The sequence below is a fragment of the Rhincodon typus genome, chromosome 29 (assembly GCF_021869965.1).
Source record: "Rhincodon typus isolate 14 chromosome 29, sRhiTyp1.1, whole genome shotgun sequence".
Lineage (NCBI taxonomy): Eukaryota > Metazoa > Chordata > Chondrichthyes > Orectolobiformes > Rhincodontidae > Rhincodon > Rhincodon typus.
In genome coordinates this window covers 12895216-12910841 of record NC_063360.1, presented here as the reverse complement: position 1 = coordinate 12910841, position 15626 = coordinate 12895216, and the positions used below count along the sequence as shown (strand labels likewise).

The following is a 15626-nucleotide window of genomic DNA, read 5'->3' as shown; positions in this document are numbered from 1 at the left end:
GAAGGAGATATCTGAAGAGAGAGTGGGGGAATTAGTGATGATCTTTCAGAAATCACTGGAGTCAGGGAGGGTCACAGAGGACTGGAAAATGGCTAATGTAACCCCCCTGTTTAAGAAGGGAGTAAGGCAAAAGATGAGAAATTACAGGCCGATTAGCCTGACCTCAGTCGTTGGTAATACTTTAGAGTCCATTGTGAAGGGTGAGGTTCTGGAATACTTGGAAGTGCACGGTAGAATAGGGAAAAGTCAGCATGGCTTCATCAAGGGGAGGTAACAAGCAGGTTAGACAAAGGAGAGCCAATGGATGTTATCTATTTGGACTTCCAGAAGCCTTTTACAAGGTGCCGCACAGGAGCTTCTGAGTAAGATAAGGGTCCATGGTGTTAGAGGCAAGGTGCTAGCATGGATAGAAGATTGGCTCTCTGGCAGAAAGCTGTCAGTGGGGATAAAAGGATCTTTCTCAGGATGGCAGCTGGTGACGAGTGGTGTTCCACAAGGGTCTGTGTTCGGACCACAATTTTTCACTTTATACATTAATGATCTAGATGAAGAAACTGAGGGCATTCTGGCTAAGTTTGCTAATGATATAAAGATAAGTGGAGGGACAGGTAGCATTGAGGAGGCAGGGAGGCTGCAGAAGGATTTAGACAGGTTAGGACAGTGAGCAAAGAAGTGGCAGATGGAATACAACATGGGAAAGTGAGAGGTCATGCACTTTGGTAGGAAGAATAGAGGCATAGACTATTTGTTAAATGGGGAGAAAATTCAGAAATCTGAAGTGCAAAGAGACTTGGGAGTCCTAGTCCAGGATGAAGATTAACTTGCCAGTTGAGTCAGTAGTTAGGAAGGCAAATACAATGTTAGCGTTTATTTTGGAGAATATATAAGTAGGGATGCACTTCTAAGGCTCCATAAGGCTCTGGTCAGACCACATTTAGAATATTGTGACCAGTTTGCGCCCCATATCACAGGAAGGATGTAATGGCCCTAGAGCAGGTCCGGAGGAGGTTCATGAGAATGATTCTAGGAATAAAATTTTTAACATATGAGGAATGTTTGAGGACTCTGTGTCTCAACTCAATTGAGTTTAGAAGAATGAAGGGGGTTCTAATTGAAACGTACAGAATACTGAAAGGCCTCAATAGAGTGGACGTTGGAAAGGTGCTTCCATTAGCAGGAGAGACTAGGACCCAAGGGCACAGCCTTGGAGTAATGGCAAGACCCTCTAGAACAGAGATTTGGAGAAACCTCTCCAGCCAGAAAGTGGTGAATCTTTAGAATTCTTTGTCACAAAAGACTGTGAAGCCAGGTCTTTGAGTATATTTAAGACAGAGATAGATAGGTTCTTGATTGTTAAGGGGATCAATGATTATGGGAAGAAAGCGGGGGAATGGGGTTGAGAAACTTATCAGCCATGAGCAGACTCGATGGACCAAATGACCTAATTTCTGCTCCTATGTCTTATGTTCTCATGGTCTGATGCAGAGGGAACATAAGTGGATAAGGTGATCAAGAAGGCATGTGGCATGCTTGCCTTCATCTGTCAGGCATAGAGTATAAAAATTGGCAAATCATGTTGCAGCTGTATAGAACTTTTGATCAGCCACATTCGGAATATTGTGTAGTCTTCTGGCTGCCGCACTGCAAGAAGGATGTGGAGGCTTCGGAGAGGGTACAGAAACAGTTTACCAGGATGTTGCCTGGTTTGGACAGTATTAATTTTGAGGAGAGATTAGACAAACTTGGTTAGTTTTTACTTGAACATAAAGGATGAGGGGAAATCTGATAGAAGTTTCCAGAATTATGAAAGGCATGGATAGAATGGATAGCGGGAGTCTTTTTCCCAGGGTAGAAATGACAATGAATACGTGACATAGGTTTAAGGTAAAAGGATTTAAGGGAAATGTGAGAGGCACATTTTTTTTTATACAGAAGATGGTAAGTGTCTGGAATGCACTGCCAGATGATATGTGGAGGTGGATACAATAGCAATGTTTAAGAGGCATCTTGAAGGGTACACAAATAGGCAGAAAATAGAAGGACAGGTTTGTGTAGAGGCAAAAGGTTTTTAGTTTAGAAAGACATCATGTTTTGGCACAGGCTTGGCGGGCCAAAGGTCTGCTCCTGTGCTGTACTGTTCTTTTCTCTCTCTTTGCTCTCTCTCTCTCTCACAGCCAAATCCAGACACTTACTCTGCTCACTCTGGGTTTGGTAGCAGCCATTCACCTTTACACTTGATGCTTCACAGCAGCGTGTATACCCCCTTGACTGAAGAATGCTGACCAGAAAGGCAAGCTGCCTGGATGTGTGACTGCCTTAATTGGCACAGCAAGGCAAGGCAGGGATGCTGTGAGCAAGCAGACGAATGAGCACTAAGAGAACAACAGACTAACCCTGAGGTGAAATTGGTCCACTACATGAGGTGGCTGCCTGTACATGTGCACAAAATGTCCATGAAGCAGCCATTCAACACTAGTTGCTGTCCACCTTACAAAGCAGGTTTATACTTCCTGAGTGTCCTGTAAGTAGATTGGAGAGCTGCCATGATGATCGTGAGGCAGATGGCAATGTCTGTGGATGAGCAGTCTGGTGCTCATTGATCATGCCATGAGATGCTGTTTGGTACTGAGCAACATGGAGGCTGCCGACAGCCAGTGAGGACCTCAAGTTGCCAGGTATCTGCTGTTTTTCAGACTCAAGAGTTCTCAATATCCAGCTTGCTCAGCATGTAAGATAGGAAGCTGAAGATTACTGAGGGAGTTATAGTGTTAATAGGGTATTTGGCAAACAATAATTGTCCTTCATTGATTGCCTGCTGCTTGTCAGCAAGAAAGTCACTTCACCATTCGACAAATACACAAAAGATGCAACGAGTTGCTCCCAACATCAAGATGGGCTTTATTGGATATCTCGCTGAATTCTAAGACAGATTCTGTGATTGCACACATTGTTCAGCCCCCATCAGATTTTTCCCATTGTCTCTTCAATTGTTGAATACTTCTGCTAACATGCAGCCAGTTTCTTTGAAAAATTACTGATAGGTCATTCAATCCCCATCTCATCATCTTATAGTAAAACAATCCCCACACCGATGTGGTTGGCATCAACAGTTTTAAAGGTTTTACATAATTCAGAATGTCTAAAACCAAGGCAGCTGTCAGCATAGCTTTCAAGTTTTCAGACATGCTTTGGCACTCTGGGATCCATTCAAATTTTCTGCCCTTCTTCAGCAGTCATAATAGCATTGAAGCTCGGAATAAAACTTGCAATAGCATCTACTCAAGACAACATAGGCAACAGTTCACATTTTGCTTTTGGCAAGGGAAAATCCAAAACAGCCTGTACTTTCACCTCCCTAGCTGCTACTTGGCTTTGTCCCACAATGTGGCCAAAAAAAAACACTTTTGCCTTGGCAAAGTTATTCTTAGCCAGATTTATCACCAAACTGGCTTTTTGTAGCTGATCAATTAGTTCAGCTGAGTGGTGTAAATGCTCTTCCCAAGTTGGACTAAAAAACAGCCAACCAATCTAAGTAAACCACAAAATTACAGATTCCTTCAATAAATTTATTGGTTAACAATTGGCACATTATTGATTCCAAACAACAATCATTTGCATTGATAAAATCTGTCTGGTGTTACAAAGGCTAATAGTTATTTGGTACTATCAATCAAAGAAACTTGTCAATATCCCTTTAGCAAGTTTATCTTTGTGACAAATCATGTGTATCAAATTGATTCAAGGCAGTCCTCCAGTCTTGGAATATGAATTTTGTTACCACTCGCTTTGCGATAATCAATACAGACTCTTTGTGATCTGTCTGGTTTTGGTACCATCACAAGAAGTAAACTCCAGCTACTATGACTTGGTTCAGTAATGTCATTGTCCATTATGAACTTAAACTCTTCCTTTGCTTGTATTAATCTCTCCGGATTGGTTCTGCAAGGGAATTGTTTTATAGGTAGCACATCCCCTACATTAACATCATGAGTAACAAACCAGTTTACTCTTCCCTATTTCTACAAATTAATGTCATTCTGTAATAGCCTTTGTAAGTCATTTCAATTGTCAGCTGGAAGATAAAACATGATTCTACCTTAACCTTTTAAGCATCTCCTTGTTTTCCAATCTGTTTGTTGGAGTATCAGCATTTGAATTTTAAATTTCTGGTGGATTCTCCAACTGTTCTAATGTTTCTACTTCACTTGCTACTTCTTTCGCAACCATAAGTATGCTTACCTCCCGACTGTCGTCCCTGTCATAGTGTCTTCTCAACATGTTAACATGACACACTCACTGATTCTTTCTTCTGTCTGGACTATTCACTACATAATTCACCTCTCTGAGTTTCTTTTTGATGTGATAAAGTCCAGTGAATCTTTCTTTTAAAGGTTCCACAGGGACTGAAAGTAACAGTAACACAGTCTCCAGAGGGAAAAAAAAGTTGGTCTTTTTAATGATCTCTAGTTTTCATTGCTCATTGAACATCCTTCAGCTTTTTTTTTTGGCCAGTTCACATGTTTTGGTCAGTTTTTGTCTAACTTCAAAACATGGGTAGAAGCATAATTTTTGAGCCTTGATTTATCAAGTTCTTTTTAATTAGTTTAAATGGTCCTCTCACCTTATGTCCATATTTCAGTTCATAAGCACTAAATTGAACTCAGAAGCAATCCTAATAGCAAATAGTAACAAAGGAATTCCTTTATTCCAATCATTAAGACATTCTTGACAATAAGCTGTAATCATAATTTCCATATTTGATGCCATCTTTCCAGTGGCCCTTGAAATTGTGAGTTTTTTTTCATGGGATGAGGGTGTTGCTGGCCAGGCAATGTTTATTGCCCATCTCTAATTACCCAGAGGGCACTTAAGAGTCAACCACATTGCTGTGGTCTGGAGTCACATGTAGGCCAGACCTACTCTTAATTCCAGATACTTGTTGAATTCAAATTCCACCATCTGCCCTGGCAGGATTTGAACCCAGGTTACTGGAACATTATTTAGGTCTCTGGATTAACAGTCCAGCAATAATACCAGTAGGCCAACGCCTCCCCCCCGAGTGATAAGCAAAAGATGTAAATTGTTTCATTCCCAAACTACTCATAATTTATTTGAATATTTGCGACTTAAAAATTTAGCCTTGATCTGATTGTATTTCTTTGGGTAACCTATATCTTTGAAATTATTGAACTAACTTTTCCACTGCCATTTTTGTAGTACTTTCCCCTAAAGGCACTACTTCAGGAAATCTTGTGGAAACATCCATAATGATTAAAAGATATTGATTCCCATTCCTGATTTTAGGTAGGTATCCTAGACAATCGATTAAGGCCATGCTGAATGATTCTTCAAAGGCTGGTTTCATTATTAAAGGCACAGGTTTCATCAAGGATTGGGGTTTCCCCACTATCTGCCATGTATGGAATGTCTGACAAAATGTGACTGCATTTTAATGTAACGCAAATATTAAAAATATTGTAAAACTTTAGATTTTTTCCCAGCATCTATGTGACCTGCCATTGGAATTCCATAAGCCACTTGTAAAGTTTCATCATGATACTCACTTGGAACTATGACCCGATGGAGCTGGTACTTTAGGTGGTCTCCCTTTCATCATTAATACTTTGCCTTTCCAGTAATAACACTCTAGTACTGTTTCTGTTTCAATTTCTGCGTAGGCTGTTTGGTGTAACTTTTCCAATTTGGAATCCATCTGTCTCCCTTTGTTTATTTTCTCCTCACTGTCCTTTTTTTTCTTTCCTCAATTCCTATTATCTTCTGTTTATCTTCTAATTCAATTCTTTCTATTTCTTTCCCTCTCAGTCTAGTTTTATTTTTTTCATTCCTAACTGTATTTTAGCTAATTCCAGCTACGACGCCCTAGTTTCACGTTTCCTTCTTCCAGTTCTAAATGTTGGATAATCACTTGAAGCATCTCATCTTTACAAAATCCTGATTTGTCTTCTACCTTGAATTTATCTGCTAACTGTCTCAGTTTAGCTATCATCAAAGATTTCAAATAATTCACCATGATATCTTTCACTTTATTCAACATTCAAAGCCATCTACAAATTTTGGACAGTAAACTTTACCAAAATGCTGCTTAATGTCCAGGACCACCACATACACTGTATCTTTTTCTAAAAAAAAAGATTCCTTTTAAATCCACTGAATTAAAGAATCCCTCTAAGTGCCCCCAGATGTTATGATCTCAGTTAATGTTGTTACTGGATAAATTTCTAACATGGGTTAATTTTTGCATTCCAATGAAATCTTCTATATAAACATTTCCTAAGGACGGTCCAATTTCTACAGACAGGGAAAAGATGATAGGAGGTTCCCCTTTTATTCAGCTTTCAACTGACCAAAGACATGTCTTTTAAAAGATTTTCTGAAGAAGGGTCTCGACCCGAAATGTCAGCTTTCCTGCTCCTCTGATGCTGCTTGGCCTGCTGTGTTCATCCAGCTCTACACCTTGTTATCTCAGATTCTCCAGCTTCGGCAGTTCCTACTATCTCTTTTAAAAGAAAATTGTTTTAATCCCTTTGAGTGCTATAACTCTCAAAAACAGATAAATGTTAGGTTTTCCCATAAGTTTCAAAGATATGAAACATAAATGTTCATTACTTAATAGCCAAAATCTATTTCAACTACATCTAGTTACATATTCAAGCAGACACACACTCAAGGAAGGGTGATTGCAAAAGAAGTTGCATCAACTCACATCTTAAAAAAAATTGAAAGAATCACTGTGACACTGCTTCTCCTGAGATGGAGTCTTGAAACATTGCAGACCTGTGGTTTGCTGAAGAAATAGGGCCTGAAGAGTGCAGATTTACAATAGTTTAATGTTTGACACAAACAAGTTTCCCTGTTTCACGTCAGTCGAGATCCATTTGAACCCTTCTATTATAAACATTATTTGCTTTTTCAAATAGGTAAGTAAAGGCTAGTCTGAATTCTTTGCCTGGTGTTAGATCTTAGTCAGTGCCTGTTTCTTGTCTTGTCTGGAATTTTTTCTCATTTTTCGCTGTTCCATAAATGTGCCTTATTAAACATCTTAGCAGGAGCCTTATTTCTGTCATTTGACCATAGTATCTGTCTTTTATTGTCCTCTCAAATGGCGCCTGTTGACTCAGCCATTGTCAATCAATGGGGTCCATTTTTAGTGTCATAACAGAAAACATTTTGTGCCAAATCTATTCTTTGAAATTCCATTCTGAAGCTAAAAGAAATTAGTAAGTCTATTGTGAACCACTTCTTCAATTATTGGGTAATGACAACGACTAACACACACAAAAGATTAGTTGTATTTATATCTCTGTCTCAAAAGCCTGTTTGTATTTTATTGTCTTGTCCTGACATGAAGGCTGGTTCGAATGCTTTGTGTAGTTCTATTTTTATTGACAGGAAAGAAAGCGTCACCTGACTTCATAGCTCAATCTTGTTTTTAAAATAACGTCTTTTCTCTATAAATCCATTAGCCCATTTTATGAATGTGTGTGCAAGTCTGCAGGACACTTACCAACAACATAACACCTTAAGATTCCGTGGTTTTGCACAGTGATAAACTTTACTGTAAAATTTGGAACAGTAGTATAATTTACAGTATATGTACAACTTATTTCTAACACTGAGAATAAACATATGGTAAACATAGGTGCCATGTGAAACTTTCCTGAGAGCACATCACATAGCAAATATGATCAAGAAAAATCCCACAGATATCTCAGGAATTCCCAAGCCATTAATGACACAGTGGGTCATCAATTCTAATTAAACTTCACTTTTGCCAATCTGACCTCGAAACCCCCTCTCAAGAGCTACTCCCATATGGACTGCTTCAATGACTGCAACTGTTCTGGTTGATCATTATCCTTTCCTGAGTCCATGATCCCCTTGTAGTGATTGTAATGAGGTTTGCCAGCTGGACCCCATAGAATATGAGTTCCCTGATTGGGGCTGTTAATCTGGTCCAATCAGGGAGCCCTGGCTGACATAAAAGGGTGAGATATACTCTGTTACCTGACTCTGAATGATGCAGCACTAAAGTCAAGGACTGTTCATGTGTAAATAAAGGGTGACTTGCTGATGGGATACTGTCTTCTGTGGAGTTATTTCACCCCTCAACTCTGAAAACTGCATTCCAGTACTTAATCACTGGCACAACTCCAGCTTTTCACTGACAGTAGATAAAGGTAGGGGTTTTTTGCACAAACAGTGCTTAGGGAAAGCAGGATTCACCACACTGTCATTACTGAGTAAATGATACAGTAGTTTCCAGAGTATGAACTGGTGGTTACTCTTTTAGAGATCCTGCTGAGCCCCTGTATATAGATTCTTGATGGATCAAGCACCCGATGACAGTAAATCTCCAAAACTTTTGGTCAGCTGTTATTGAAATGAACCGTGAGTGTTGTTCCTTGATCATTAACCATAAAATCTGGGGTACCATTTCTACTCCAGTATCACACACAATTCTTTCTGGAAAAATGTGCTTTGTGTAATTCCCTTTCATCACAGTAACTGATATTTCTCTATTCCAAAATGAAGTCATAAGTAAAATTTTTAAATTACAATGAAATGTATTTCATGTAGCAATTCAATTTATCCACTGATCTAAGCTTTACAATTGAAGGTCTCAGTTTTCCACCAATGTTAGCCTTGGGCTTGTTTCTTTATGACACTGATCACTGAATACAGGTTGTGGACTTCGAACATATGCACTGTATCCAATTTTCTGGGATGCATCAGTACCAGTCAGTTAATTGATCTGCTGTAGATTTCGCTGTAGCTTCTATATATTTCTGCTTGATTATTTTTCAAAATTCTTTGTAGAAACACAGAAGTTTTATTGCAGTTAGTATCAAGCATTGTTCTTAAATAGAGAGATATGCGTAAGAGAGAACCTTGGTTTAATGACTTTTCCAAAGAAATGCACTTGTAACAATGCAGTACTTCTTCAATATTGCCCTGAAATCCAAATCTAGATTCAAATCTGTAATACATTTTAATATAGTGGTGAGAGAGCTACGAACTATATCATGCTGAGAATTTTAAAGACATAACTGTTGCAGCAGCTTAGATGAAGTAACCTGGTAGAGATAAAACTTTCTGTTCTGTATAAGTCATGATTGTAAAAGGCAGAGATCTCACTTTAATTACAATTACTTTGAATTGCAGGAGTGATCCATCAAAACTGGATGCATTTATCATGGACAAGGCTCTGTTGGATTATGAAGTATCAATTGATGCTGAGTGCAAGCTGATAACAGTAGGGAAGCCATTTGCCATTGAAGGTAAGAACTGAGTTGCGTACAAGTCAGACAAAAACTCAGAAAAATTGAAAGCAACATTTTGTCACATTCTGAATTCTTATAGAATTAAAGTCTGGTGTTCGGATCTTCCTAAACAATCCTTTATTCACATCCTTTTTCCAAGCGAGTGCTCCGGTTTTCTCCCACAGTCCAAAGATGTGTGTGTTAGGTGGATGGGCCATGCTAAATTGCCCATAGTGCCCAGGGATGTGCAGACTAAGTGGATTAACGATGGGAAATGCATGGACACAGGGATAGGGTAGGAGGATTGGGCCTGTGGACTGCTCTTTTGAGGGTCAGTGTGGACTCGATAGGCTGAAAGGCCTGATTCCACATTGTAGAGATTCTATGATTCCAAAAGCTATAGCTTTCAGTTAGGACCTGAAATGTACATTTCACTTTGCACCTGATTAAGCATTCTCTTTCTGACTTTACAGCAATTCAGTACTTCCTCTTCTTTATTTATATTACCAATGCACAATGTGATACCTAATCTTAAATATCAATCAACTATCAAATTAATCACAAAACCAATAAATAACTTAATTTTTCTGATGTTAGTTTGACTTGATTGCTAACATGTGCTCTTCTACGTCAAAAGCTTGTGTGTTCAAGCCACTTTCCAGAATTTCAGCACATAACCTATATAGGCACTTCTATGTAGTACTGAAGGAGAGCAGCAGCATTATCAAAAATCCATTCTTTGCATGAGACTTATACGAAGGGCACATTTTTCTCTTCAGGTGGATGCTAGAAATCCCATGCACTACTTGAGAAAGCACAGTGAATGATACCAGTATTCTGGCCTCATCAACTATCTTTATTTGAACAATTAGCCAGAATCAGGATTCTTTGCACTGCTGTCTACATGTCTGGGATTAGAAGCTTGTGTTAAGATAACTGTCACTCTGCTGGAAACTGATTTCATAAATTGGTGGTTTGAAATTTGGAACAGGGGTTCAGATTCCTGAGAAACTTCTGCTTGTTTTATTAGCTTCTTGTGGATTCCCTGCTGTTGATGAAGATCTAGACTAAAATGATTTCTTTTCATCTTCATAGGATATGGAATAGGCTTGCCCCAGAACATAGGGTTAAACTCCAACATTTCTGAATTGATCAGTCGCTACAAATCTGATGGATTCATGGATATGCTGCATGACAAGTGGTACAAGGTGGTCCCATGTGGAAAACGAACGTTTGAGGTGACAGAGGTGAGAAACTTGAAGTTTATTTATTCCCAGCCTTATCTAATAACATTTGGCTCAAAAATATTCACATTCTGACCTTATTGTCAATGCATTTGGAGAGGACTTTGCGTCTGTAAGTGCCATCAGAGCCAATTTTGCTCCATTACAACATCCAATTAGTTTCACAGGTGATTCCATTGTCTCTACCCCACCTGAAGTTCATTCCATGTTTCGTTCATTCCAGCAAGGAACAGCTTCTTGACATCAATCCTACATTTTGACTGTGAACAGTGTGAATTTGTGTTGTTCTGTTCTATCAAGCCCATTTACTTTGAAGTAACGTTTATTAACTGCCTTTTTCATTACTTTTTGTATCTCATATGCCTCATTAAGATAACCTCTTAGTCACCTCTGCAGTGAATATGTAGATAAAGTGAGTCAGCTACTGATTTGCAATCTAATCAGGAGACTTGCATTCCCTGTTTGCTGACAGCAGCTAGTATGTCTCATGGAACATAAAATTGTGAATGTACTGATGACCGTCCTCTTGTTGCTCTGGTGCAATGCACACCAGACCACAAGAAGCTGGTGTCTGCTCCTACACACAGTCTGATGCTGACTTCTCCCTAGCTCTGTTCTGAGACTAAAATTTGAAATATGCTTTTTGCAGACATTACAAATGGGCATCAAACATTTCTCAGGGCTGTTTGTTTTACTGTGCCTGGGCTTTGCTGGATCTTTATTGACGACTGTTGGGGAACAGATTGTCTATAGGCTGGTCCTCCCAAGGATTAGGAAACGGAAAAGATTTAAGTATTGGCTCCACACAAGCCAGGTGAGACTTTTCATACAAGCACTTTGCTCATTACAACTTGGAAAATCAAATAGTAAATGGTTGAACTCTGAACTTTATTCACTCTCAGCCTTTTAATACAAAGAAACATATCATGCACATCCAAAACTAAACCTTCTTTCAGATTCTCATATGTATATGAAGGTAGGTGAATTCCCCAATAATAGTCACCACCTGAATACAGTTAAAATTGAAATGCAAGTTATTTAGTCCAAAGTGAGGAAAGAAATGAACAATTTAGAGTCAATGCAGGGGCAGACGTTACGTGAATTCTTGTGTCATTGAATTGTGAATTGTAACCAGAAGGCTCTGAGCAATGATTATATTATGTTGTCCTATGTATGCTGAAATGAGGCCACATAAAAGGAATCTTGGGAGCAGTTTGCTCACCTACACATGCCTCATTATAGAACTGAGTCTCCAGACCGTGAATATTCCAGGTGCTGTAGAATTTGCAACTATGCTGAAATACCTGATCCCAGTTAGAGTTACAGTGTTACTCCCGGTATCCCAATATCACTGTTTACCAGGAAATGCATACATGAGGTCACTGACTGGAGTCACCATCGAGCTTTGCTGTCCTGACTGCACTATCCCTCACCCACTTCCCAGCACATTCAGAAAGGACACGGAGGAGGGCACAACATTTTTCAGGTTGTTTTCTGACTTTGTCACCTGCTTGTTTGTCTTTTGTCTATGACCAAGTGCAGTAAATTCTGTTGAGTCAAGTGATAACCAGATCACCATTCCTTTTTGTAGAAAATCCATCGCGTTTTAAATATGAACTTTGAAGAGCAGAAAATTCAGAAAGTGAAGACAGATAAAAGGTGAGATTTTTATATGAATATATAAATAATTAGAAATAACTGCTCTAAAGGCAGCATTGGTCAAGGAATAATATACAATTGATAATAATTTGAAATCAAGCCCCACCTCCTTAGCCGACAAATTATTTGATGTTTCTCACACATAGGATTCAGAATCAAGATTCTGTTAACGCAGGGATCCTCAGAAGATTGGAATTAATTTTTAAATGAAAAGACTAAGAGGAAATATGACATTGAGCTTGCAGAGGTGAAGATGATTTCCAAGTCAGCAGTAGTTTGATTTGCACATGAGCACAGAACTAGGACTAATGGAACAAGAGTTGGCCATTCAGCCCCTCAAGTCAGCCCCTCAAGTCTGTTCTACTCTTCTATGGTGATTTATATTATAGCTCCAATAACCTGCCTTGGCTCTATATTGTTTAATAACCTTGGTTATTGAAAATCTGCTGGCCTTAGGTTTCAAATTATTAATTGAATTGGTATCTGCTGCTATTTTTTGGGGAGTGGGGGTGTTTCCTAACCTCTCTCCTAAATAATCCAACTCTGACTTTAAAGATTATATACCCTTGTTCTTATTTACCTGCCTACGGAAAACATTTTCCTCTATTGACCCTGTGAATTCCTTTCAAAATCCTAAAACTTCGATCAAATTATCCTTTAGCCTTCTATGTTCCATGAAATGCAAATTTAGTTTATGTAATCTCCCCTCATAACTTACCACTCGGGAATCCTGTTCACGTTTTGCTAAATCTATTCTGCACTCCTTTCAAGATCATCATTTCCTTTCTGAGCTGTGGTTCACACCCATGAAAAAGAATTTGGATTAGCACCTGATTACCAAGAAGAACGGGTGGATATTGGGATAGATTAAACATTCCTTGGGATCCCATTGGGGATGGGACAGAATGCAATGTTGTTGCTAGAGAGCAGATTCCAGGTGATATAACATAGAGCTTTTCTTGATAACTTCGGAGTATTGGGCAGTGTGTCTGATTTAATGAGTAATGCTCAAAGTACTGACACCTGGAAAAATAAATGTACAGTTATCTTAGATGTTCTGCGTAATTAAACAGCTGAGCAATGAGTTAGCCTTTAGCAAAGCTAGATAGATGTATGGGGAAGACATGGTAATAGCTTTGTATTTCACAGGTGCACCTTGAAGAAGATCCAGAAGGTGCCGCCTACCACAGTACGAGTGACTTCCCAAGCGAGGTGGAACAATGTGAGAAGGGCAGTGGTCAAAGGCAACAGGAGGGCCCAAGCTGAGTTTCAGGCCTGTCCATGGGATCGTTACATGGTCAAATCAGAAATGGAATCGCCTGGTGTGATCTGCGAGAACGGAGGGATTGAGCACTGTCAGCAGGGTGAGAGGAACACACACGACAATGAAATAAAAGAACTGGAGCAAAGGATACAGGCGATCAAAGAGCAGCTGCGAATTGCCATGAACAAGAGAGATGAATTAGCTGCTTGTGTTGAGCTGCCTACAGACAGTCTCCAAACTCCTACATACACTGGCAGTAAAGAAAATCATGACAAGAGGTGATGGTGGCCATGAGTTTACACATAAATGGACCTATTGATTGAAAAAAAAGACACATTGGCTGCAACCTTTCAGAGATCTTCACCTGACCATTTGGAATTCCATGAAAGCACATTTCAGAGCACTTTTGCTGCATGAGCATCACTTGCAAGCTGATTCAAATAGAAGTTGACATGAACTGAAGCAATTATTTTTTAACTATTACAGAAAATTCAGGTGCTTTTATTGAACCTGAAACAGGGCCACTTCCAGGATGTTTAATAATAAAAATCTTAAGTCTATATATTTAAAATATGAATAATATTGGAGCAGAATCTGAGGAAACCTACTTCACCAGCATCAGAACAGAAAGGGTGGGGGGTGGTGGGCAGGGATAGAAAGACGATTTTGAAACTGCAATATATAAAACGCATTGGTTTGCTGCTAGTCTCAGACAACTGTTGTTGCTACCTACAACATTTCAGGTAATTGATATGTTTTTCTTTGCTGTTAAAAGTTGATATGCTTGGTTGCAATAGACATTAAAAACAAATGACTTTGGACTTGAAGTGCTGCAACATTAGCAGGACTATTGTTTAAAAATCAAGACACCGTGAGTGCTCACATTTTCTCATCACAGGCTTTTCAAACTAATTCTTCACCTTTTTTTGGTATTGCCTTCCACACATACACTGTACTTGCAAACTTAATATGGTCAATAATTAATTGCTGATATCCCTTATTTTCTTCCATTTTCTTAAACAGAATGTTCACCTAGCTGTAGCAGTCTAAAACAGAAAGTAGCTCTGTTAATAAAGGGACGACATGAGTACAGTGAAGAGAAATGATCAGAGAACCAAAATATAGAGTCAATTTGGGTGGTGATATGAAATAAAAAAGGATTATTATGCAATGGAATTTCACGTCCAGATTAAGGGTGGGAAATTTGGGTCTGAAATTAGTGTCTTAAACATAGATAAAGGTAATCACAAGTATGCAAAGTATAAAGACGTGCCTAAAGTGGAATGGAAAATATGTTAAAAGGCAGTAGGAAACAATGACTGATAGTTAGGAAAAGATTTCTTAACTATCAACATAATATATTACAGGGAGAAAGAAAAATGCTATGAGAAGGATGCACTATCTGTGCTAACTACAGGAAGTCAAGCATACTACCAAAATTTGAAGAAAATATGTTCAACATTACGAAACGTAGCTTTGTAGAAAATTTTAGAAACAAGCTGAAAATGGCTTTGAAAAGATCCAAATTGGAACTAGGGGTGAAGCTAACAAAAACAATGCACAAATGAATATATAAAAAAGAGGCAAGCGTGACATTTATTCCCTCCCCTCCTTTGTCAGCATTCTGCAGGGACCATTCCCTCCAGGACATCCCAGTTCATTGAATCATGGAACAGAGTCATAGAATCCCTACAGTGTGGAAGAGGCCATTTGGAGGCCATTTGGCCTCCAAAGAGCATCCCACCCAGTCCCAACCCCCAAAACTATGCCTGTAACCCTGATGTCCCATGGTTAATCCAGCTATCCAGCACATATTTGGACTGTGGGACATGGTTGGGAACACAGGACTGGGATATCATTGTTATTACAGAAACATGGCTCAGGGATGGAATGGACCAGCAGTTTAATGTTCCGGGGTATAGATGCTATTGGAAGGATAGAAAAGAGGGCAAGAGAGGAGGGGTAAGTGGCGTTTTTAGTTGGGGGAACATTACGGCCGTACTTAGGGAGGATATTCCTGGGAGCTTGTCTAGTGAAGTTATATGGGTGGAACTTAAAATTAAGAAAGGAACAATCACCTTGCTGGGATTGTATAATCGGCCCCCAATAGTCAGTAGGAAATTCAGAAGCAAATATGTAAGGAGAGCTCAGATATTTGTAAGAAAAGTAGGGTTATAC

The 15626-nt window shown here is 39.1% G+C and overlaps 1 protein-coding gene across 1 annotated transcript in view; it reads left to right on the top strand.

The window, feature by feature from the left end:
* The window catches only part of grin3bb (glutamate receptor, ionotropic, N-methyl-D-aspartate 3Bb), a 75540-nt gene extending 61803 nt beyond the window's left edge, over window positions 1–13737 (top strand). The window contains 5 exon segments of the mRNA XM_048613901.1: window positions 9184–9299; window positions 10377–10528; window positions 11175–11339; window positions 12117–12184; window positions 13334–13737. Of these exon segments, the coding sequence (XP_048469858.1) occupies window positions 9184–9299; window positions 10377–10528; window positions 11175–11339; window positions 12117–12184; window positions 13334–13730 (898 nt within the window). The 3' untranslated portion in view covers window positions 13731–13737.
* The last annotated feature ends 1889 nt before the right edge of the window (window positions 13738–15626 follow it).